The sequence below is a fragment of the Trachypithecus francoisi genome, unplaced genomic scaffold, assembly GCF_009764315.1.
Source record: "Trachypithecus francoisi isolate TF-2019V2 unplaced genomic scaffold, Tfra_2.0 Lachesis_group8, whole genome shotgun sequence".
Taxonomy (NCBI): domain Eukaryota; kingdom Metazoa; phylum Chordata; class Mammalia; order Primates; family Cercopithecidae; genus Trachypithecus; species Trachypithecus francoisi.
In genome coordinates, this window is record NW_022681473.1 from 29,330,669 (window position 1) to 29,356,359 (window position 25,691).

At 41.5% G+C, this 25,691-nt stretch overlaps 1 protein-coding gene across 3 annotated transcripts in view; it reads left to right on the forward strand.

The window, feature by feature from the left end:
- The window catches only part of PAMR1 (peptidase domain containing associated with muscle regeneration 1), a 97,858-nt gene extending 75,786 nt beyond the window's left edge, over positions 1-22,072 (forward strand). For 2 of the 3 annotated variants that reach the window (XM_033207908.1, XM_033207910.1), the window contains exons 7-12: positions 1,988-2,038; positions 12,111-12,323; positions 14,122-14,188; positions 17,679-17,911; positions 19,183-19,475; positions 21,007-22,072. In XM_033207908.1, the coding sequence (XP_033063799.1) occupies positions 1,988-2,038; positions 12,111-12,323; positions 14,122-14,188; positions 17,679-17,911; positions 19,183-19,475; positions 21,007-21,543 (1,394 nt within the window). In that variant the 3' untranslated portion in view covers positions 21,544-22,072. The remainder of the gene's footprint in view (positions 1-1,987; positions 2,039-12,110; positions 12,324-14,121; positions 14,189-17,678; positions 17,912-19,182; positions 19,476-21,006) is intronic. The other variant, XM_033207909.1, reaches the window with a different exon arrangement.
- Positions 22,073-25,691: the final 3,619 nt, after the last annotated feature.

The following is a 25,691-nucleotide window of genomic DNA, read 5'->3' on the forward strand; positions in this document are numbered from 1 at the left end:
GGATGAATCCTGAAAGTAGCATGGCAATGTGCTATTTATTATTAATCACAGAATATTTCACTTAGCGAAGCAGGATCTTGATGCTCCTTCAGGCCAGAAATGCAAATATTTTAAATTCTCAATTGGCTTTGCACCAAAAAAACCCCATCCCACTGAAGATAAATGAAACACTCATTAAAAACTCAAATAGGAAAGAATCATAAATCAGTTCAATGGGGAGACATAAAGGTTTCTAAAAAGAGAATGAATAGGAAAAACAAAAGATTGTTTTGAAATCTGACCCTGGGGAGGAGCTCTGATGAGGTGCAGATGGCCTATGTACCCACCAGGTAGATGTCTAAACTGGGAGGGCAAGTCTTAGAATTAACTTCAAAAGCATCATAGGAGACAGTGTGGCTTTGGGAAGCACAGAAAATAAATGAGAGATAAGAGAGAATAATACCCAGTGGTTGTTTGATATAGGATGCAATTTGAAGGCTTTATTGTGCAGGATTAAAAGATACCAATGTACGGACACCGTGGTTGGCACCCAGAAGTGTGATCAACACCTTGGAATGAGGCATGGAAGCCCGTTGTGGGTAGACATTACCAGGATCCCAGAAAATGGAGTGGAATATTGCATTACGTTTGAATAGGCCCAACAATGGGCTTTTATACTTCTCTGTGGGGTTTTCTTTAAGATTTATTTGGGAAATTGGCATTTAAAGGCAGTTGGGGGCTTTGTGAACAAAGGCAAGTAAGGGAAAAGGAAACTGTACTATTTCAGTTACTTCTCAAAACTAGCCCAGGCAGGTAAGTGTTATCCTGTTTTACAGATGAGAAGAGCAAGGCTTGGGGAAATTATGTAATTTTTCCAAACCCTAGTTCATTAAGTGGAAGAATGAATATATTTCACCCTTTATCCCTTCCATCCACCAACAAATATTTATTGAACACCTACTATGCGCTTGCTCTGGACACTGGGGAACCAAATGATTGTCTGAACTCATATCTATCTGATCCTGACAGCCATTCTTTTTCCATTAGAGTCTAGTGAATAAACTTATTTAAATAATTTCATAGAAAATTATATTACTCTATGATTATGCAAGATATTAAAGAGATTTGTATGGGGTGGTGAGACTATGGGGACACATAAAAATAGGCGTGGAAGACTGAATAATGCTAGATTTAGACACTTGGCAGGAAGACCCAAGCCATTTTGCTTGATATGTACTTAACCACAGAAACAACAAAAATAATAACAAACTTTTAGGGTCACATTTTCTGATTGTAGAACTTTGGAAAAAATTATAAAGAAGCAAGATTTATTTTTAATGTTATAAGCCAGAGATAATAAGTGTAATTATTTTAAAGTATGTTCTAGTTTCTCCCCCCTGCAACCCTTGGCTGCTTCATATTTATCTGGCTTTGAACTTTGTGAATCTGTAGGTTGATGTCTTTTATCAATATGGGAAAAGTTTTAGCTATTATTTCTTTGCATATTATTTGTACTCCATTTTCTCTCCCTTCTCTTTCTTGGACGCCAATTACATTTATTTTTTAACCTTCTCACTCGATCCCCTATGTCCTTTATTTTTTCCCATACGTTTTAAATCTTTTTGTCTTTTTTTGCTTCATTCTGAGTGTTTTTAAGCCATCTTTTAGTTTACTAATACTCTTCAGTGGTATCTGATTTGTTATCAAACTTATCCACTGAGCTTTAAATTCCTGCCCTTATACTTTTCAGTTACATGTTTTTCCCTTTTTTTTTTTTTAAGGTTTCCAGTCTTCTGCTTAATCTTGTTTTATTTCCTTGAACATATTCAGCATAATTATTTTTGAGTAGTGGTAGATAACAACATTATCTGTATTCTTTATAAATGTATTTCTATTGTCTGTATTTCTGTTGATTTTCAGTCTTGCCTTCTGTCTTAGTCAGTTTGGGCTGCTACAACAGAATACCATAGACTGGGTGACTTAAACAACAAACATTTATTTCTCACAGTTCTGGAGGCTGGGAAGTCCAAGATCAAGGCGTCAGAAGATTCGTTGTCTGGTGAGGGCTTGCTTCAGATGCTGACTTCTTGCTGTATCCTCGTGTGGCAGAAGGAGGGTGGGAGAGCTCTCTGGGTTCTTTTTTATAAAGGCACTAATCTCATTCATGAGGTCTCCACCCTTATGACCTAATCTACCCCCAAATGCCCCACATCCTAATACCATGATTTTGGGGATTCGGATTTCAATATATGAATACTGGGGGGACACACACATTCAGTACATTGTACCTTCTATTGGATCCTAACTCAGAAGCATCACTTGGCTCTATCCTTGTGACATTCTGTAAGCAATAACTTAAAACTAAATAATGGTTCTCATAGTTCTCCATTCTAAGATCTTGTCAAGTTAAAGTTGTACCATTGATTTAATATAGCTTTTCTGGGTTTATGAGGAAAGAAATACTACATGAAAAGTACACATCCCATGTGCTTTGATTTCAGAAATGCCAGATTATAAAAGAATACACATCTAAGCATCATGGAAATATAGCTATATGCCTTGGGCACAAGTGTTTGTATGTCCTGATTCAGTTTCTCTTTAAGTCTTCTTTTGAAGTTTGCTTAGTGAAAGAAACAAAGGATCTAAATTGTTCTAAATCTCTGTTACTTTCAAGGGCTCAAAAACTCTCTAAAGTTTCTGCTAGTTAAACCCACATTAAATATAGTAGAGCTATAAGCCGTTAGAACCCTGCATTTGGAAAGTAATGGGGTGGGAGGCTAGTGGACCATGGAAGCACTTCCTTCCAAGGGCAGAAAAACCCAACTATCAGGCTTACCTGTCAAAGCCAACAATGAAAAGGATTTCTTATCCTCTGCTGAGGCACATGTGGCTAGAGTATAGTTCATTTTCTCTTAGTATTCCAAGACTGGTCTTAAATATCACTCAATCTTTCTTGGCTATGAGCTTTATCTAGCAATGGTCAAAATCGATGGGAAGCTCCACTTAAATTACCCAAATTATAGCCCTTTAATAGGCTGATTGGCTACATATTCCCATGCCTGCTAGAACTAGGCAGCCCTTGGGGGCTGTGAAGAATAGGGCTCCCTTCTAAGCAAAGACACTTTTCAACTCCAGTTGATTATTGCTATATGGGAATACAGACCCAGGGTTTCAGATCTGAATTATGTTAGAAATGAATAATACAGATTTTTAAACAAAATCTCCCAATTTTTATGTCTGCAATGAATTCCATTTAATAAAACTTTCAGGCATAACATTATGTTTTTGAGACAATTTCAGTCTGTGGGCCCCAATGGGTGCTTATTAAGCTCAGTTTTCAGAATGAATGAGTCTGTGCTATTAGAAGCTGCCACCATCAGTGAGGCAACATAGACTGCTTTATCAGCGTTTTCCTCCCACATCATGGAGGCATTTCTGAAAATATAAGCACTGGAGTTTTCTGAGTTCACTTGAAGCTCAAGAAACCCATTACCCTTTTTATACCATCACAGTATTTTTAAATAGTTTACTCAGTGGGGTCCCTTTTTTATACTTTTACACTTTTATAAAATGGGAGTTTTGGATTCATTTGCCAGAAAAAATGCTGATATTACATAGTCCAAAGGCATACAGAGTGTCATTGAAATCAACTTCCACATAGTCTATGGATGGTCTTAGAGTGGACAAACCAGTGATTTGGCTAATTGTTGCAGCCTTGCCAAGTTGCACATAGGCAAGTTATTTATTTTTAATTCTCAAATATTTTAGAGGTGTTATCTGAATGGAGAATTTTTTTTGCCTGGAGGCAAGCAACTGAGTTGCTTGGAAGGCAGTTGTAACAGTTACAGGGAAGAAAGCATATCAAATGCATAATTGTGGGGGCCAAGATGACCGATTAGAAGCAGCTCTGGTCTGCGGCTCCCACTGAGAAAAATGAAAACAGCAAGTGAATCCTGCACTTTCAGCTGAGGTATCCAGGTCCTCTTATTAAGACTGACTAGGTGGTTGTCATGACCCGTGGAGAGGAAGGAAAAGCAGGGTGGAGTGATGGCCCAGCCGGGAGCTGCATGGAATAAAGCAAACTCCCACCCCAGCCAAAGAGGGCAGTGAGTGATGTGCTACCCTGCCAGGGAAACCACAATTTTGCCATGAATCTGTGCAACCCATGGATCAGGAGATCCCCTTGTGAGCCTGTGCCAACAGGGCCTTTGGTCTCAAGCACAGAGCTGTGCAGTCTCTCGGAGGCTGCTTGGGTTGCGGCCAGTGGGAGCAAGCTGGAGACTGCCTAAGATGACCAAGTTCTCAGGGGGAGGGGAGGCAGCTATCACTGCGGTTTCAGTGGGCCATTTTTCCCCACTGGTCCAGAAAGATTGGGTGGTTTGGATGGAGAAGAATTCCTCACAGTGCAGTACAGTGACTGTGGCAGATTTTGGCCAGACTCCTTCTTTAGGTGGGACCTGGATCCATGCCTCCTCACTGGGTGGCACCTCCCTGCAGGAATTCCAGCAACTCCAGCCAGGGATTTATGGACAGAATACCAATCTTCCTGGGACAGAGCCCCTGTGGGGAGGCAGTCATGATCTCCTGTTCAACAGACTTGGTCTTTCCTGCTTGCTGGCTTCTGAGGTGGCTGGTAGTCCAGACAAGTGGGATTCCCCCCAGTGCAGTGCACCTGCTCTGCTAAGGGGCAGCCAGGTTGCTTCATTAAGCAGGCCCCTGATCCCGTGCCTCCTTACTGGGTGGAACCTCCCAACAGGGGTTACCAGACACCTCATACAGGAGAGTTCCAGCCAGCTTCAGGTTGGTGCTCTTGTGCAACGGAGCTCCTGGAGGAAGGAGCAGGCAGCCACCTTTGCTTTGCTGTAGCCTCCACTGGTGATCTTCCAGGTGTGGGAGGGACCCAGGTGAGTAGAGTCTGGAGTGGACCTCCAGCAAACTGCAGCAGCCCTGCAGAAGAGGGGTCTGGCTGTTAAAAGAAAAACAGAAAGCAACAACAACATTGACAAAAAAGACCCCACAAAAATCTCATCCAAAGGTCAGCAGCCTCAAAGATTGAAGGTAGATAAACCCATGAAGATGAGAAAAAAATCAACATAACATGCTGAAAATTCAAAAAGCCAGAGTGTCTCTTCTCTTCCAAATGATTGCAACACCGCTCCAGCAAGGGCACAGAACTGGACTGAGGCTGAGATGGATGAATTGACAGAAGTAGGCTTCAAAAGGTGGGTAATAATGAACTTTGCTGAGCTAAAGGAGTATGTTCTAACCTAATGCAAAGAAGGTAAGAATCGTGATAAAACACTACAGGAGCTGTCAACCAGAATAATCAGTTTAGAGAGGAACATAAATGACCTGATGGAGCTGAAAAACACAACACAAAAACTTCACAATGCAACCAGAAGTATCAATAGCTGAACAGACAAAATGGAGGAGGGAATCTCAGAACACGAAAACTACCCTGCTGAAATAAGACATGCAGACAAGATTAGATAAAAAAAAAAAAAATGTAAAGGGATGAACCAAACCTCTGAGAACTATGGGATTATGTAAAAAGACTAAACCTGCAACTGACGGGGGTACCTGAAAGAGATAGGGAGAATGGAACCATGCTAGAAAACATACTTCAGGATGTCATCTCGGAGAACTTCCCCAACCTAGAAAGACAGGCTAACATTCAAATTCAGGAAATCCAGAGAACCCCAGCAAGATATGCCATGAGAAGGTCAACTCCAAGACACATAATCATCAGACTTTCCAAGGTTGAAATGAAGGAAAAAATGTTAAGGGCAGCCAGAGAGAAAGGCAAGGTCACCTACAAAGGGAATGCTATCAGACTAACATTAGATATCTCAGGAGAAACCTACAAGCCAGAAGAGATTGGGGGCCAATATTTAACATTCTTAAAGAAAAGAATTTCCAACCCAGAATTTCATATCCGGCCAAACTAAGCTTCATAAGTGAAAAAGAAATAAAATATCTTTCAGACAAGCAAATGCTGAGGGAATCTGGCACCACAAGACCTGCCTTGCAAGAGTTCCTGAAGGAAGCACTGAATAGTGAAAGGAAAAACTGTTACCAGACACTACAAAAACACACTGAAGTACACAGACTAATGACACTATGAAACAACTACATAAACGAGTCTGCAAAATAACCAGTGAGCATCATGATGACAGGATCAAATTTACACATAATGATATTAACCTTAAATGTAAATAGGCTAAATGCCTCAATTAAAAGACACAGAATGGCAAGCTGGAGAAAGTGAAGACCCATTGGTGTGCTGTGTTCAAGAGCCCCATCTCACATGCAAAGACACAGATAGGCTCAAAATAAAGGGATGGAGAAAAATTTACCAAGCAAATAGAAAGCAGAAAAAAGCAGGGGCTGCAATCCTAGTTTCTGACAAAACAGACTTTAAACAAACAATATCAAAAAGATAAAGAAGGGCATTATATAATTGTAAAGGGTTCAATTAAACAAGAAGAGCTAACTATCCTAAATATATATGCACCCAATATAGGAGCACCCAGATTCATAAAACAAGTTCTTAGAGACCTAAAAAGAGACTTAGACTCCCATACAAAAACAGTGGGAGACTTTAACTCCCCATTGTCAATATTAGATCGTCAAGACAGAAAATTAACAAAGATATGGAGGAGTTGAACTCAGCTCTGGACCAAGTGGACCTGATAGATATCTGCAGAACTCTTCCCCCAAAAACAAAAGAATAAACATTCTTCTTGGCGCCACAAAGCACTTACTCTGAAATTGATCACATAATTGAAAGTAAAACACTTCTCAGCCAATACAAAGAACTGAAATCATAACAGTCTCTCAGACTGCAGCACAATTAAATTAGAACTCAAGATTAAGAAACTCACTCGCACTTTGGGAGGCCGAGACGGGTGGATCGCGAGGTCAGGAGATCGAGACCATCCTGGCTAACACGGCGAAACCCTGTCTCTACTAAAAAAAAATAGAAAAAACTAGCCGGGCGAGTTGGCGGGCGCCTGTAGTCCCAGCTACTCCGGAGGCTGAGGCAGGAGAATGGCGTAAACCCGGGAGGCGGAGCTTGCAGTGAGCTGAGATCCGGCCACTGCACTCCAGCCTGGGCGACTGCGAGACTCCGTCTCAAAAAAAAAAAAAAAAAAAAAAAGAAAGAAACTCACTCAACCATACAATTATACGGAAACTGAACAACCTGCTCCTGAAAGACTCCTGGGTAGATAATGAAATTAAGGCAGAAATCAAGAAGTTCTTTGAAACCAATGAGAGCAAAGAGACAACATACCAGAATCACTGGGATGCAGCTAAAGCAATGTTACAAGGAAAATTTATAGCACTAAATGCCCACATCAAAAAACTACAAAGATCTCAAATTGATATCCTAGCATCACAACTAAAAGAACTAGAGAACTAAGAAAAACAAACTCCAAAGCCAGCAGAAGACAAGAAATAACCAAGAACAGAGCAGAGCTGAAGGAGATCAAGACACAGAAAAACCTTCCAAAAATCAACAAATCCAGGAGCTGGTTTTTTGAAAAAAATTAATAAAAGAGATAGCTAGCTAGATTAATAAAGAAGAAAGGAGAGACTAATTAAAGAATCAAATAGACACAATATAAAATAATAAAGGGGATATCACCACTAACCCCACAGAAAGGCAAACAATTATCAGAGAATGCTATAAACACCTCTATGCAAATAAACCAGAAAATCTTTGATAAATGGATAAATTCCTGGACACATACACCCTCCCAGGACTGAACCAGGAAGAATTTGAATCCCTGAATAAACCAATAACTAGTTCTGAAATTGAGGCAGTAATTAACAGCCTATCAACCAAAAGAAGCCCAGGATCAGACGGATTTACAGTCGAATTTCACCAGAGGTACAGAGAGGATCTGGTCCCATTTCTTCTGAAACTATTCAAAACAATGGAAAAGGAGGGACTTCTCCCTAACTTATTTTATGAGGCCAGCATCATCCTGAAAACAAAACCTATCAGAGATGCAACAAAAAAAAACCAAAACTTCAGGCCAATATCCCTGATATACATCAATGCAAAAATCCTCTATAAAATACTGGCAAACCAAATCCAGCAGCGCATCAAAAAGCTTATCCACCATGATCAAGTTGGCTTTATCCCCAGGATGCAAGGCTGGTTCAACATGTGCAAATCAATAAACATAATTCATCACATAAACAGAACTAAAGATGAAAAACACATGATTATCTAAATAGACACAGAAAAGGCCCTTGATAAAATTCAGCATCCCTTCATGTTAAAAACTCTCAATAAACTAGGCATTGAAGGAACATACCTCAAAATAAGAGCCATTTATGACAAACTCAAAGCCAATATCATACTGAATGGGCAAAAGCTGGAAGCATTCCCATTGAAAACTGGCACAAGACAAGGATGCCCTCTCTCATCACTCCTATTCAATGTAGTACTGGAAGTTCGGGCCAGGGCAATCAGGCAAGAGAATGAAATAAAGTGTATTCAAACAGGAAAAGAGGAAGTCAAATTTTCTTTGTTTGTGGATGGCATGATCCTATATCTAGAAAACCCCATCGTCTCAGCCGAAAAGCTTCTTAAGCTGATAAACAACTTCAGCAAAGTCTCAGGACACAAAATCAATGTACAAAAATCATAAGCATTCCTATACACCAATAACAGACAGTCAGAGAATCAAATCATGAATGAACTCCCATTCACAATTGCCACAAAGAGAATAAAATATCTAGGAATTCAGCTAACAAGGGAAGTGAAGGATCTTTTCAAGGAGAACCAGAAACCACTGCTCAAGGAAATCAGATAGGACACAAACAAATGGGAAAACATTCCATGCTCATGGATAGGAAAAATCAATATTGTGAAAATGGCCATACTGTCCAAAGTAATTTATAGATTCAATGCTATTCCCATCAAACTACCATTGACATTCTTCACAGAATTAGAAAACACTATTTTAAAATTCATAAGGAAACAAAAAACAGCCCATATAGTCAAGATAATCCTAAGCAAAAAGAATGAAACTGGAGGCATCACACTAACCTACTTCAAACCACACAAGGCTACAGTAACCAAAACAGCATGGTACTGGTATAAAAACAGACATGTAGACCAATGGAATAGAACAGAGACCTCAGAAATAAGACCATACATCTACAACCATCTGATCTTCAACAAACCTGACAAAAACAAGCAATGAGGAAATGATTCCCTGTTTAATAAATGGTTAAACAGAACTGGCTAGGCATATGCAGAAAATTGAACCTGGACCCCTTCCTTACACTTTATACAAAAATTAACTCAAGATGGAATAATGCCTTAAATGTAAAATCCAAAGCTATAAAAACCCTAGAAGAAAATCTAGGCAATACCATACAGCATAGGCACAGACAAAGATTTCATGACAAAAACGTCAAAAGCAATTGAAACAAAACCAAAAATTGACAAGTTGAATCTAATTAAACTACAGAGCTTCTGCACAGCAAAATAAACTATCATCAGAGTGAACACACAACCTACAGAATGGGAGGAAATTTTTGGAACCTATCCAACCGACAAAGATCTAATATCCAGAGTCTACAAGGAAATTAAACACTTTATAAGAAAAAAGTAACAATCCCATTAAAAAGGGGGCCAAGGACATGAACAGACACTTCTCAAAGGTACTGGTTTTGTACCAGTACCATGCTGTTTTGGTTACTGTAACCTTATAGTATAATTTGAAGTCAGTTAGCATGATGCCTCCAGCTTTGTTCTTTTTGCTTAGGATTATCTTGGCTATATGGGTTCTTTTTTGGTTCCTTATGAATTTAAAGACATGTATGCAGCCAACAAATATTTGAAAAAAGCTCAACATTACCGATCATTAGAGAAATGTAAATAAAAACCACAATGAGACACCATCTCACAGCAGTCAGAATGGCGAGTATTTAAAAGTCAAGAAACAACAGATGCTGCCAAGGCTGTGGAGAAATAGGAACACTTTTACACGGCTGGTGGAATGTAAATTAGTTTAAGGTGATTGAACTAATTTGGTGATTCCTCAAAGACCTAGAACCAGAAATACCATTTGACCCAGCAATCCCATTACTGGGTATGTACCCAAAGAAATATAAATCATTCTACTATAAAGATACATGCACATGTATGTTCATTGCATCACTACGCACAACAGCAAAGACATGGAATCAACCCAAATGCCCATCAATGATAGACTGGATAAAGAAAATGTGGTACATGATACACCATGGAATACTATGCAGCCATAAAAAGGAACAAGATCATATCCATTGCAGGGACTTAGATGAAGCTAGAAGCCATGATCCTCAGCAAATTAATGCAGGAACAGAAAACCAAACATTGAATGTTTTTACTCGTAAGTGGGAGCTGAATGATGAGAACATATGGACACATGGAGGGGAATAACACACACTGGTGTCTGTTGGGGGGTTGTGGGGGGAGGGAGACCATCAGGATAAATAGCTAATACATGGGGGCCTTAAAAGCTAGGTGATGGATTGATAGGTGCAGCAAACCACCATGGCACACGTTTACCTAGGTAAGACACCTGAACATCCTGCACATGTATCTGAAACTGAAAATAAAATAAAACTAAAAAGAAGGAAAGAAACAAAAGCATAATTGCATTGCACAGAGACTGCTTTACAGGGGTGAGCCTGTCTGTGTCTTAGAATAAATGATTTTAAGGAAACCAGAGAGTCTACTAGAAGAGGAGACAGAAAAGATGGCAAGGGTTGAAAACTACTGGATATCATGATCAATGCTTGTGTGACAGGATCAATTGTACCCCAAAGCTCAGCATAATGCAATATACTCAGGTAATAATTCTGCACATGTACCCCCTGAATCTGAAATAAAAGTTGAAATTATTTATAAAAAAAAGAAACTAAGATCAGTTGTGGTGGCTTACACCTGTGATCCCAGCACTTTGGGAGGCCAAGGTGGGAGGACAGCTTGAGCTTAGGAGTTCAAGACCAACCTGGGCAACATGGTGAAACCCCATCTCTACTAAAAATACAAAAATCATCTGGTGTGTGCCTATGGTCCCAGCTACTCAGGAGCCTGAGGTAGGAGGATCACTGGAGCCCAGGGGATGGAGGTTGCAGTGAGCCGAGATTGTGCCACTGCACTCCAGCCTGGGTGACAGAGTGAGACCATGTCGCAAAAAAAAAAAAAAAAAAAGAAAGGAAAGGAAAGAAAAGGGAAAAGAAAGTAGGGAGGCTGGTAGAGTGGTACCCAAATCAAGTAGTCACAGTTTGAATTCTCTGGGAGCTCAGTTTCCTTAGGCAAGTCATGTTCAGTACAGTGTCATAATCTATTTGAGAGAAATATGTTACCTATCTGATAGAATATTTCCAGAATGTATCTAAAAAATCCTATTTAGTGCTCAGAATAGCTGCTGATGCCATTTCTACTTTAAATAGCCATTCAACAGGAGTCAAAGAATAGAGATAACTCTGTAATGAGTATCAATACTTAGATGGAAAGTTGTATTTGGAGATCAAGGGAAATTTATTGTCTCTCTACAATTATATTGTCCTCTAGTATTTTTAACTATAATTTTCAACACACTTATTTTCCTAGAGATTAAATATGAAATCTAAATTAACTTCACGTATCTACTCTTATTTCTAAGCAGCTGTACTTTCTGGGTACAATACAAATAGGAAATTGAATAGTTTTTAATTGCCCAAGCTTTAAAGAATGAAGGAGATAATACAACAACACTGAAAATCAATAATCCTTGTATACCGATAATGAAATTTAGGTGAGATATTTATTTTACTCAGGGTTGCCTAGCTCCTACAGTTTGAGAAAGAAATGGACAAGATGATATAAGAGCAGATTTGGCATCAAATTTATTTATATATAGAATTAGATACTTTTCAATTTAAGAATAAATTATGAAAACAAGGGAAATACATGTCTAATACATGAATTTTCTATTATGCGATTTCTTTTAGTAATACTTTTGAGCACCAAGTCCTATATCATTGTATTTTTGGTTCAATGAAACATGAAAGATTCTATTCTAAAATAGAATAACTCAGACTTTTAACAATTCTCCTTTTCTTTTACTTTCTTTTAGTCCTTGAAGAAAGAAACTGCTCAGACCCTGGGGGCCCAGTCAATGGGTACAAGAAAATAACAGGGGGCCCTGGGCTTATCAATGGACGCCATGCTAAAATTGGCACCGTTGTGTCCTTCTTTTGTAACAACTCCTATGTTCTTAGTGGCAATGAGAAAAGAACTTGCCAGCAGAATGGAGAGTGGTCAGGGAAACAGCCCATCTGCATAAAAGGTAATTTACAATTGTTTCAGAAGTCTACAGACATTGATGAAGTTGCTAGACCTTTTGGTAGCTCCTTTGCATGTTTTTAAGCCCCTGGAAAAATGCCTTTCTCTCTTAAGTCCCTTCTGAAACCATATATAACTCTGAGGTTGGAAACCATCCTAAAAACATTTGCTTCTCTCTTTTTTTTTTTTTCCCTCAAGAGGACCTGCTTTCCCTAATCACAACACCTCGAGAGGTGATCAAGAAGAGGAATGTAGTTATCAGAGCAATTTAGGAAAGATGACAGGGCTGTTTAATATATGCAAATCCAAGTATAGAATTGAGGTAATGTATAAGCATTTAAGTAGCTCCACTTATCTACTTTCTATGCAATATTAAGTTGATGCGAGAAATAAAAGAACAAAATAGATGCATCATCCCTACCAGCCTATGGAGGGGGAGGATTGAAGATGTTAAGATGTTTAAAAACAAAGACACAGAGAGTAAACCCTTGTACATTCAAGGGATAGTTACAGGAAGAGATGAGTGGTGTAAGTTCAGCAAAAGGATAGATCAATGTTCCTGAAATAGGGACAATTGCATGAATCCAGTAGGACTGGAGCCAGTCTGGAAAGCTGGGGAGGATTTGCACATGTGAAGAGGAGTTGGGATGGTATTCCAGATGGAAGACAGCGGAAAAGAAAAGAGGTGTAGGCAGAAGTGAAGTCATCATGGTAAACTCAAAGTGAGGCAATCTGGGAATCAAGGGGTAAACTTAAATATGTAGGTTGGACAGAAAAGTGGAATATTGAATAGAGACGTTTGAACCTTCTCTATTGGCAGCGGGGATGTATAGTTTCTCACTGAATTGATTCACTAGTTGCTTCAGGTTAACAGCCTCTCTATTTGGGGGCAGGCCACAATGATCTGGCTGTTTACTGGGAAGAAAACATGTCCTTGTCCTAGATTATCCAGATAATTGTCTTAATCCTCCACTTTGTCTTCTGGGTGTTTGTCAACAACCTGAATCATGGGAAAAGGAATGAAAGGGAATGGTTTGTGAAAGGAATAAATCACTTTAGACTTTAGCCAGAAGCGACCTTCATCCCCACCAGCACAAATTCTGATTTTTATTTCATTAAGTATGGGAACGGTGTCACATATGTCCTTGGAGATTTTTGTCCACTCTTCTCTTACAAATTAATACAACCAAAGTCCTCTAAGTTGCTAATTAGATGAATGTTGGCTGCCTGATTGGGAAAGTGAGATGGGAAGGATTCCTTTTCACTCATGAAGAAAGAGAGACTTCAACAAAATTAAACTGGGCTTTGAATTGCCCTCAAGTGATTGTTAGGGGCCTTAACGGCAGAGAAAGAACACGAAGGAATCTGTTTTCCAAGACTTATCTATGGTTGACACTGCTGTCTGGTGTCAAAAGAGAACCTTGTAATTCCCCATGTGGGCTACGTTTTAGAACCTTCACTTTGAATTTTATTCCATTTTGATCAAGTTTGCTAATTACATTCACATGAACAGATGATCCTACTCTATGATGCCATTGTCCCAAATCACTCAGGTGGGGCAGCCTTTCAGAGGCATCTGGTCTTCTTAGATTCTTCAGAGGGTGCTGTCAATCAAGATTAAAGGCAGCAAGCTCTTTTGTAAAGTGAGATGTTCAAGCTTGCCTGACACATGTCGTGCCTCTGAGAGCCTGGGGAATGGGCACCTGGTGTCCAGAAGTGGGAGTCAGGTATGAATCTGAACTGAATGATGTGAACAGTGAATATGGAAAAGGATTGTGCAGCATTGTCTTTTTTATTTCTAGCCTGCCGAGAACCAAAGATTTCAGACCTGGTAAGAAGGAGAGTTCTTCCAATGCAGGTTCAGTCAAGGTGAGGTCGAAACACCTGCACTCTGCCCTAAAGGCTAATGAGTATTTCCCCTTCCATTCCCCTTCCCCACTTGTGTTTGGCCAAAGATGGTTTGAGGTTTCTTAGGGACATTTAGTGCTAACTGGTCATGAAAGAATAGGGCTTGTTAGATGGAGGCTTATTAGCCAGCTGCCTTTAGCCAAGAGGTAGCAACTGTTGGAAGATGTACAAATTTCACTGGATCGTGGGAAAGTAGATGACTGGTAGAAAGCAAGACTTTCAGATGATCTTTGAGAAAATGGACTTGAATCTTTGAGTCTTCCTGAAATTACTATGTACTTGTTATGGTAGCTTCTAGGAAGATGACATTTCTGTTAAACACAGCCAGCTACAATTTAGGAAGGTATGCTTGGAGGTAACCAGTGAGATGAGGCAGGCTGGGGGAGCCCAGGAACTAGAGACAAACAACCAGCCACACAGAAGGATGTGAGCCCTCTGGTATGCTCAGCCTTTCTCCTGGGAAGACAAAGGTGGGGTCCACCTGGTGGGGAGGGAGTAGCCCCTTTCTACTCATCTCTTCTACATTCTCCTCCTCACTCTCTCCACTCAGCTACATGGGCCTCCTTGATTTTCCTCTATCACTTCAAGCACAGTCCTGCTTTGGAAACTTGACATTGTGGCTCCTTCTGTCTGGAACCTGCTTCCACAAGATCTCAGTAAGGCTTAATGCCTCTCTTCCTTCAGTTCTCTGCTCAGTTTTTGCCTAACAGAGAGAGATCTTCCCTAAATATCCTTTTAAAGATAGCAATCCTATCTTCACCCTGACTGTCTAGTGGACCCCTTTAGCCAGAATACTCTAGCCTTTACTCTGTTTCTGTTTTATTCTTGGCATCTCTCTCCACCTGTTGTCTCACATATTTTGTAAGGGTTTATTTGTCCAATTTCTGTCTCCCTCACCCTCCCCAAAATGTGAAAGTTACACATACAGGAACATTATCTGTTTTGTTCGTGCTGAAAGTTCTAGTGCCTACAACAGTATCTGCCACATAGTAGGCATTCAGTAAGTATTTATTGAATGAATGAATTGGATTGACAAACAAAGGTTTAAGACCTGAGTCTGCCTCTGTCTTTAGTGCTGGGTATTCTTCAGCAAGTTCCTAAACCTGCTGAGCCTTAGTTTTTTCTTTTGAAAAGTAGGGATAATCATAGCAATCTGCCTCTGGGGATTGTTTTAAGGATTATATGCAACACTAATAGCTAACGTTTATTGCATGTTTGCTCTGTGTCAGTTGCTTTTCATGCATTAGTTCATTTAATCCTCACTATAACCTCTGAGGTCGGTATTTTTGTTATCACCATTTTATTATAGATTTTATTATTTATATTACAGAGGGGTAAACTGAAGCTCAGAGAAGTTAAGTAACTTGTCCAATGTCACATTGCTAGAACTGGCAAAGCCAGGATGTAAATTCAGTATCTGGCTTCATGGTCTGCTCCCTTATGCACTATACTTTGAGTATTATGTAAAGGCTGTAGCAAAGCACCTTGCACACATAATTCATCGGAAAGTGATTTCTCACCTATTGTTAGAAATAGTAACAGCGAATTCCGGTGACTGAAATTGACCACAGCCAAGTTCCCTGGAATATTCATAAGTCAGAATATCCATCAGTCTCTCACCCCTCCTCAGGCTGTCTCCTTCCATTTTTGTCTTTTTCCTTTCAGGGGCAAGGCATTTCCTTGGAAACGGTGGCAGTGAAATTCAAATTCTGCCCTCTTTCCTGATCTGTGTGATTTTCCTGGGCTGGACTCTCCACTAAATGGGACCAACCTGTTCTTCCCAAAGACACATGCTGTAGACAGGCTCCTGCACTATTCAAAAAGACTACTGGGCTTCCAATTTTTAAAGCAATATTAATGGGAGGTTAGGTGGCAAGGTGCCAGGTTTCTCAAGTAAATGAAAAAGCAAGGCTGAAACTAGTTTTAAGTATCTGTTGGGAAGACAGGCTGCTGAAGTGGAGGGTATCCCTCCTCATCCAGAAGCTACCTCCTCATCCAGAAGCCCCCAACAACAGTGTATACCTTCCATGGCCAAGGGAGGAGCTTGTTTGCAAGTTCAGGAGCTCCCTGAGCTACAGACCTCCTTATAAACATGAGCTAAAGATTTGTTGAATGAAATCAAGAGGATTGGAATATTTGCTCTGAGCCAAGCACTGTATATGAAATAGATTTCTTATGATGATATCATATTGGTGTGGTGGGGACACCAGGGTGGAAATTGTGACTGCTAAGCACTGCCTTGGGTACCAAGTTTCTTTACTGCGTGCCTCTGTGTACTTCCACTAGTCTCTCTGCGCTTCCTTTGCCCATTCATTAAACAGGGATGAAAACATAGATTCCTAAAGGAATTTCAGCTTTTCAGGTGACAGTCATTAGGTGCCAATATAAAATGAACACAACCTGCAGAATGTGTGCACATCTTCCCCAAGAATCCCTGAGTTGTCTCTGATGGCTCCAACTTCAGGGCTCATTTAATATCCCCTCTTCCCATTTATATACAATGCTTCATATTTCTCCCAATCAATATGCCCTGAGAGAAAATTCTATTCTCTGAGTTGTACTAATTACACCTGCTAATTGCTAAATCAAGCTACTGTATCAACACAGTTTAGTTCAAGTCAATTCCTAATATTGCCCCATTATGATAATGTTTGGAGAAAAAAATGTCTAGATTTTGCTCATTCAAATTAACTCCCTTTTCTGTTTAATGTTGCAATTAATTTCTTTGTGTGTGCATGTATAATGTACCTTTGGATAGCAGCTATTATGCCAGATATTATTCTCTTTGGTTAAAATCTTAAGCAGTTGGAATCATGCCAGGAATAGACACGGAGACATAAAATGAAGATTGAAGTGTACAAGAGAATTTGCTCAGTGGGAGAGTTGAAGTGTGTGTGTGTGTGTGTGTGTGTGTGTGTGAGAGAGAGAGAGAGAGAGAGAGAGAGAAAGACACAGAAAGAGAGAAACAGAGAGACATAGAATGAGAAAGACATTTTTGGCTGGGCAGGGTAGCTCACACCTGTAATCCCGGCACTTTGGGAGGCCAAAGCGGGTGGATTGCTTGAATCTGGGAATTGAACCTGGGAATTCAAGATCTGCCTGGACAACATGATGAAAACCCATCTCTACAAAAAATACAAAAATTAGCTGGGCGTGGTGTTACATGTCTGTAATCCCAGCTATTCAGGAGGCTGAGACACGAGAACTGCTTGAACTCGGAAAGTAGAGGTTGCAATGAGCCAAGATCGCATCACTGCACTCCATCTTGGAGTGAGGGACAGAGGGAGACCCTGCCTCAGAAGACAGACAGAGAGAGAGAGAAAGAGAGAGAGAGAGATTTTTTCTGTTTCTGTAACCAAATATCTACATGGGACATGGCATGAATGCTAAAGAGGCCACAATGACTTTCTCTCGCTCTGCCCTTTCTCTGGGCGCATGTTTCCTGACCCAGGGAGACACCATTACACCAGCTATACTCAGCGGCCTTCAGCAAGCAGAAACTGCAGAGCGCCCCTACCAAGAAGCCAGCCCTTCCCTTTGGAGATCTGCCCACGGGATACCAACATCTGCACACCCAGCTCCAGTATGAGTGCATCTCACCCTTCTACCGCCGCCTGGGCAGCAGCCGGAGGACATGTCTGAGGACTGGGAAGTGGAGTGGGCGGGCACCATCCTGCATCCCTAGTGAGTCAAGACTCATTCTTGGGCTTGAGCATGCTCCATCTTTTGTGGCTGCCTGAGAAAAACCATTAACCCTGACTTTTGGGAAAGCACCTCCAGTGCTTTCTCTAGTTTGGTGATATCTGAAATTCCATAGTTAGAACTTTTTTTCCTTTGGCTTAACCTTACTACCCAGGAGAAATTGACTCATTAAATCATAGGAGCATAAGTTCTTGGGTGATTCTGTCATATTTACTTAGAGAAAAGGGTCATTAAGTCACCAAGTGGGGAAAGGGGTTAAAGGTGCCAGAGGGCCTCAAGTTACATAATCTTGGCTACCCTGTTTAAGCCCCAATTTTTACACTCATCACCCAATGATACTAATTGGGTACTTGTTATTAAGCAATAAGGTATTAGGCCAGGCACCGGTGGCTCATGCCTATAATCTCAGCACTTTGGGAGGCCAAGGTGGGCAGGTCATTTGAGGTCAGGAGCTCGAGACCAGCCTGGTCAACATGGTGAAACCCCGTCTCTACTGAAAATACAAAAAAAAAAAAAAAAAAAAGTAGTTGGGTGTAGTGGCACATGCCTATAATTCCAGCTACTTGGGAGGCTGAGGCAGGAGAATCATTTGAACCTGGGAGGCAGAGGTTGCAGTGAGCCAAGTTCATGCCACTGCACTCCAGCCTGGGTGATAGAGTGAGCCTCTGCTTCAAAAATTAAAAAATGTAATGAGGTATTAATTACATCATAAGGTTATGATGATGAATACTGAGATAATATGTGGAAGTGTCTGGATTAGGGGCCTGTATTTACTAAGCTGCCTTCCCCACCCTTTTTGTGAAAGGAGAACAGTATGGTTTAGTTCGTTGTGGTTATGACTATGAGGATAGTCAGGATATTTTGAGTTTGTTTACACGTACCATCTCATTTAATCTCCTCAAGAGCTCTGTGAGACCATTATTACTGTTCTATCCATTTTACAGGCAGGAAGACAGAGGCTCTAAAAGATTAGACAACTTGCCCAAAGTTCTATTGATAGTAAGTGCCTGGGATCAGAACTTAGGTTTCATTTGACTGCAAAGCCTCCAATTTTAACCCTAGATTTATAGCTAGCCATGTCAAGGTGGGTTGATTCATATTTAAGGGGAGAAGAAAACCAGGTTACTTGGCTTAGTGATCATCACGCCCATAGGGTTCACCTTTCCAGATGTGTGCTCTCTGGTTGAGTGATACATTCTCCTTTGGATGGCAAAGTCTGAGTTTATCTTACTAATCCGGTACTTTCTCCATAGTCTGTGGGAAAATTGAGAACGTCACTGCTCCGAAGACCCAAGGGTTGCGCTGGCCATGGCAGGCGGCCATCTATAGGAGGACCAGCGGGGTGCATGATGGCAGCCTTCACAAGGGAGCATGGTTCCTGGTCTGCAGCGGTGCCCTGGTGAATGAGCGCACCGTGGTGGTGGCTGCCCACTGTGTTACTGACCTGGGGAAGGTCACCATGATCAAGACAGCAGACCTGAAAGTTGTTTTGGGGAAATTCTACCGGGATGATGACCGGGATGAGAAGACCATCCAGAGCCTACGGGTAAGAGAGGGCTTGTACTTGGAAGCTGGGGCTCTGGCTCAAAAAACTCCAAGCATGGGAGAGCAGTGATTATGCCAAGCCCTGTCCCCTTAGCATGTCAGCAGCCAGCCTGGAGCCTGGCATATAGCAGTGTTCAATATTTCATATTGAGATACTAGACGGGGGCATCTAGAAAGACTGTGGAGTCTTTTTTCCACCTTGATTATTTTATAAACAAGATAGAGGCAAAGTCATCTATCACTGTGGTCATCAAAAGTTAATCACCTAAGAGAAAAATGTACTTCTCCTAGTAGCATATGTTACTTGGTAGCATATGTCATAAATTGTAACAAATTAAAAATTAGTGAAATTATTTGTTTAATGGCTGGCTCTGCCTGAAACGGTTAGCTCCATGAATGTTGCGATTTGTCATTGTACCCTCACAGCGTGGCACAGTGCCTGGCTCAAAGTAGATTATCAATAAGTATTTTTTGAATAAAAAAAGGTTAATCACCTATTACATTTGGGCACTGTCCTAGGTAGACAGAGATGTTTTAACCTAGATACACGCCTAACAAATTTATAATATATGTCTGTCTTTCCCTTCCTTCCTCCCTCTCTTTTATTCACCTACCCATCTGTCTATCCATCTATCTGTTCATCCATCCATCCATCCATCCATCCATCCCTCCACCCATCTATCCATCCATCCATCCATCCATCTCTCCATCTATCCACCTGCCTGTCCATCTATTGTTGAGCCCCCACAATGGGCCTTCCACTGTAAGTAGACACAGAAAAGAATAGAGCGTGTTTTATTTTCTCTGAAAAGTCCACAGTTGAGTGGGAGAGACAGACAAATTTATCATAATCAGTGTGACACAAGAGAAGCCCCAAGGCAATATACTCAAAGGAGATTGAGGTAATAGAACATATACATAAAAATTTTACAAGACGTGTGCTCCTACAGGCACCCATCAAAAGGCATGACCAGCAAGGACTGGGAAAATCAGGGAAGACTTTGTGGAAAACTCTTGTGGAATATTCTGAGCATAGCTCTATTTGCTGACTTGAATGTAAATGAAATATTTACAGTGGACCAGAGGTTGAAAACTTAGCCTGTGAGGGTTTGTGCCTTGATGGTGCTGACACATATTTTTAATCATTTATTTACTTGCAAGCATTGTTTAACATCAAGATATTTCAAATAAAGATTTGGAATTCATTTTCTGGCAAAACTAGAATGCTGGTCCCATTTCAGCATGGAGTGGCTGACTGCAGTGATGTGGCCGCTGCCCACCTTAGATGGCTGTGCAGCCTCAACTGTCCACTTCACTTACTTAATCCCACTTTCCAGGCTGTAGAAAGCACTTTGGTTTGCAATCCTGGAAGTAGAGCAGTTGTTTTCCATGATTTCTTGAGTAAAGTATCTCCAAATAATTGTAGCTGCCTCTTAGACATTTTCTCCCAAAAATTTAGCCCCAAGCCTTGCCTGTTCTTGTCCACTGTGGAGCGGCTCCTCACCGTTGCTGCCCATTCCTTGCATTTGTAGATTTCTGCTATCATTCTGCATCCCAACTATGACCCCATCCTGCTTGATGCTGACATCGCCATCCTGAAGCTCCTAGACAAGGCCCGTATCAGCACCCGAGTCCAGCCCATCTGCCTTGCTGCCAGTCGGGATCTCAGCACTTCCTTCCAGGAGTCCCACATCACTGTGGCTGGCTGGAATGTCCTGGCAGATGTGAGGAGCCCTGGCTTCAAGAACGACACACTGCGCTCTGGGGTGGTCAGCGTGGTGGACTCGCTGTTGTGTGAGGAGCAGCATGAGGACCATGGCATCCCAGTGAGTGTCACTGATAACATGTTCTGTGCCAGCCAGGACCCCACTGCCCCTTCTGATATCTGCACTGCAGAGACAGGAGGCATCGCAGCTGTGTCCTTCCCGGGACGAGCATCTCCTGAGCCACGCTGGCATCTGATGGGACTGGTCAGCTGGAGCTATGATAAAACATGCAGCCACAGGCTCTCCACTGCCTTCACCAAGGTGCTGCCTTTTAAAGACTGGATTGAAAGAAACATGAAATGAACCAGGCTCATGCACTCCTTGAGAAGTGTTTCTGTATATCCATCTATACATGTGTCATTGCGTGAAGCAGTGTGGGCCTGAAGTGTGATTTTGTCTGTGAACTTGGCTGTGCCAGGGTTTCTGACTTCAGGGACAAAACTCAGTGAAGGGTGAGTAGACCTCCATTGCTGGTAGGCTGATGCTGCCTCCACTAATAGGACAGTCAACTGGAAGATGCCAGGGCTTGCAAGAAGTAAGTTTCTTCAAAGAAGACCATATACGAAACCTCTCCACTCCACTGACCTGGTGGTCTTCCCCACCTTTCAGTGTCACGAATGCCATCAGCTTGACCAGGGAAGATCTGGGCTTCATGAGACCCCTCTTGAGGCTCTCAAGTTCTAGAGAGCTGCCCATGGGACAGCCCAGGGCAGCAGAACTGGGATGTGAAGCATGCCTTTGTGTACATGGCCGCAGTACACTCTGGTCCTTTTCTTTCCCCATCTCTTGTACACATTTTAATAAAACAAGGGTTGGCTTCTGAACTACAAAACAAATGTGCTATGCTCTTATTTCTGCATGCTGTTTCTCAGAGCTACATGTATCAGGGCTGATGGCTTGGTGATAGCCCTTTAAAATAGTGCCAAGGGCTATCATTCCCAAATAGTGTGTTTGACAAAGTCAATATCATCTTTTTAATACCAACTCTTAGAGCTCAATGGGTCATGGGCCAGGGGAGGAGGGACATGGGTACCCTACGATAAGGCACAAACAGAAACACCAGAGATTCGATGATTTTTAGGATTGCCTCTGCTTCTTGTCTTCTAGATCCAGCACAAAGTCCTGCTTTGAACCTCCATAAATCTTCATGGAATGTTTTTATAGCATATGAATTGGAGTCACATATTAACTCACACTAAGTTTAGATATGCCAAGAAACTGTAGCTTCACTGTTGTCTATAACTTATGTGATTTTTCTCTCAAGCCTTACTCTCACTTCCCACCGGATAGTGAAGGAAAGAACATGAATTCAGTCTAGTCAGACACCTTAAGTAATTTTGGCAGTGACCCTCTTTTTGGGTTGACTTACTCTTTTATCCTTTCTCCCCTGCTCTCCTCGCCAGTTTTCTCTTCACTAGGCTGGTGCTTTGGAGGCTTACCTTCCTTCAAGCATTGGGATAAGAGTGGGGGACCCCCAAGTTCCTGCTGGTTCTTGGGTGTGTGTGGTGGGTCTTTTTGTTGCTGACATTTAATGCTAGAGTCTGTAATTAGTGTAACTTATGCTATGTTCTCTATTTCATGGGGCCCAGCCCTCCTTCCTGCAGACTGACTCCTGTTTGACCCTTGTCTGGGTCACTCAGCCTCATGGCCACAGTGACAACCTCTGGCAACTGCCCAGCCAGACTCTCTGCAACCTCCTATTCCTCCTTTGGGGGATTGGGGGAACTTCTTGGTCTTTTCCATACCACATGACAGCTGAGAGCCCAGGCTTGTTACAGAGCTTTCCGGGAGACATTTGCCTTCTGTAGACCCAAACAGGAACTCCCCTGTTCCCTTAATCTATCTCAAAAAGCTCAAGGACTTTAGCCCAAGACAGGAGGTGAGGATTTTATTTGTTTCCCAACCTGTCTCCCCCCATGTCTGGGTCTTGAGCCACAAGAGAATTTCTTCTACTTCTCTTTTTGTCAGCCTTTCTTGGGGCTTTCCATAAGTCACATCCTCCTCCTTTCATTCAACCCTCCATGCCCATCCTCCTGGCTTAATCAAAGAAGGATGTGTTAGTTATCAATGGTTGAGTACAAATTACCCAACACTTAGTGGCTTAAATGGTAAGTGTTTATTCTGCCAGTGTCAGTGGGTCAGGAATTGGTGAGCAGCTTAACCCGAGGTTGTCATCAACCGAAGCCTTGACGGAGGCTGGAGGATTTGATTCTATAAATATTTATCAGGTCACTCAAAGGTTTTTCTTTGTTAAGCCTAGAAAGCTTGGATCTTAAAAGGTGTAATGGAACTTGGATCAAAGAGATAGATCTGAATACAAATTCCTGTCTTTTAACTTCTTTTCTAAAGTGATCTTGGGCAAGTACTTAGCCTCTCTACCTCAGTTTCATTATCTGGTAAGTTGGCATAATAAAATCTTGAGATTTTATTGTGGTAGCTGTGACAATTAAGTGAGATGTTGTGTAAAACAATGAACATAATACATGATATACCCGGCAGGGTCAGCGCTCTTCAGCTAGGCACAGCTCCACAACTGCCTCGGTAGGTGCTCCACACATACGTGCCTACACCCTCCGTCTCCTGACCCTCCACCTGGAATATCATGTTCTCTACTTCTTTTTAATGCTCTCTTTACTACTTGTGTTATTTTCTCTTCTTGTCTTACTACTCACATTTGGTTCACATGTACATCATCTTAGCTATGACTCTGGCCCCCTCAGAAGCTGAATCTGGCCTGAAATTTTGGTAATGACATCCCAGGCTGCTTGGTTAATAGCTCCATGGCCATTTGCCACCACCCCTAGATCTTCCTACCCTAGCACTGCTCTTGTGGGCTATGAACACTTGATTACACTCACCTAAGACTTTGAGGCAGGCAAAGAGGATCAGATCCAAGCTTGTCCCTTGGCCATATCTGGCTGCTATCAGAATGTTGTCCATCTCTTTTTGTAACATAGCCCTTGCCTCCTAGCATAGAACTCCAAAGCTAGAAATCTTGAGCATATATAAGTCAGGGGCTTTTCAGAGAATCAGAACTTTTAACAGTCCTATAGAATAAGAGATTATTATAACCACACAAAATTGTGACCACTGATAGAGAAGTCTGTGCAAGACTGTTGCCTTTGTTTTTGGTGTTGGACCTAAAATCAACCATGCCAGTGGTCAGGAAGGAAAGCTGGATGTGAAGTCAGCAAAGCAAGGACAAATGGAAACCTGTGTTTGTCTCTTGCTGCCTCCAGCCTCCATGATGTGAGTGACTTGTAGTAGAAGCGGGTGCTCTTTGCTCATAGCTGCACACTCACCCAGTCCAGGACTCAGGGAAGCCAGAGGAGGATTTTCAGCAGGCATTGGAGGAGCTGTGGGCCTGGGTGCTTTCTCACCCCAACAAGGTGAGCCGACAGATAGTGACATTGTGTGTGAGCTGCCACAGTGTCTGATGTGCTTAAACAACTCCCAAAGCATGAAAGTAGGCATTGCTTTACTCTCCTTTCCAAATCTCATGTCAATTTCTCTTGTGCTCACTAACCTGGAACCATACAGGGAAGGGAATTCTGCAACCTAGTTTCAGTTTCCCTAAGTTGACAGGGAACAAAGCAGTCACAAGTTATGGAATACTAATGCTGAAAAAGTGGCTGTCGACTGAGGACACCTTCAGGGAGCACCAGAGAAGGCTCTTGCTTCATCCAGAGTACTTTGGTTCTGATTTCTTTTGTGATGATTGCTTTGTTTTTTTATGTATCCATGTAGCCCCTGACATCTGACATTATACCAGCTGGGCTTTGGTGCCCAGGAGTTGATCTGGCACTCACAATGAGACTGTGATGCTCTCTTGTTGAAGATAAATACTTTCACAGAATGCCAATATCGTCAGAATTATTCTGCGACTTTGATGGATCAAGACCCAAACAAGACCACTTCATAACTTCTGTAATAACAGACAAAAGCCAGGTGACTATGCAAACTACAAAGGTGCTAAATATCCCCCTCTGCTAATGAGTATGAGTGACTGCTGCTGCTTCATCAATTACAGTGGTAGCATCTTTATAGTCTTTTTTCCTTTTAGATAAGATTTATTACATGGCCAATTATAGAATTACTCCCATCCAGTCCAGAACAAAGCCCCACTTTGAAACCTAAGATCACTTAATAGAAACTCAAATCCTGTAACTCCTTTCTAACACACTCTTGATGAAACACCCCATGGTTGACCATGATGTGCATCCTACCTCATTGCAAGGAGCAAAAAATCCCACTTGTTCAGTTACAGGTATGTTTCCAGTGGTCTTTGGTTGGAAGGCATTGACTATATATATATAAAATATACATACATATATATATGCATGTATATATAAATATATGTATATATATATGTATATATACATATATTTATATATACATGCATATATATACACATACATAGACACATATACAGATGCAACACACATATACAT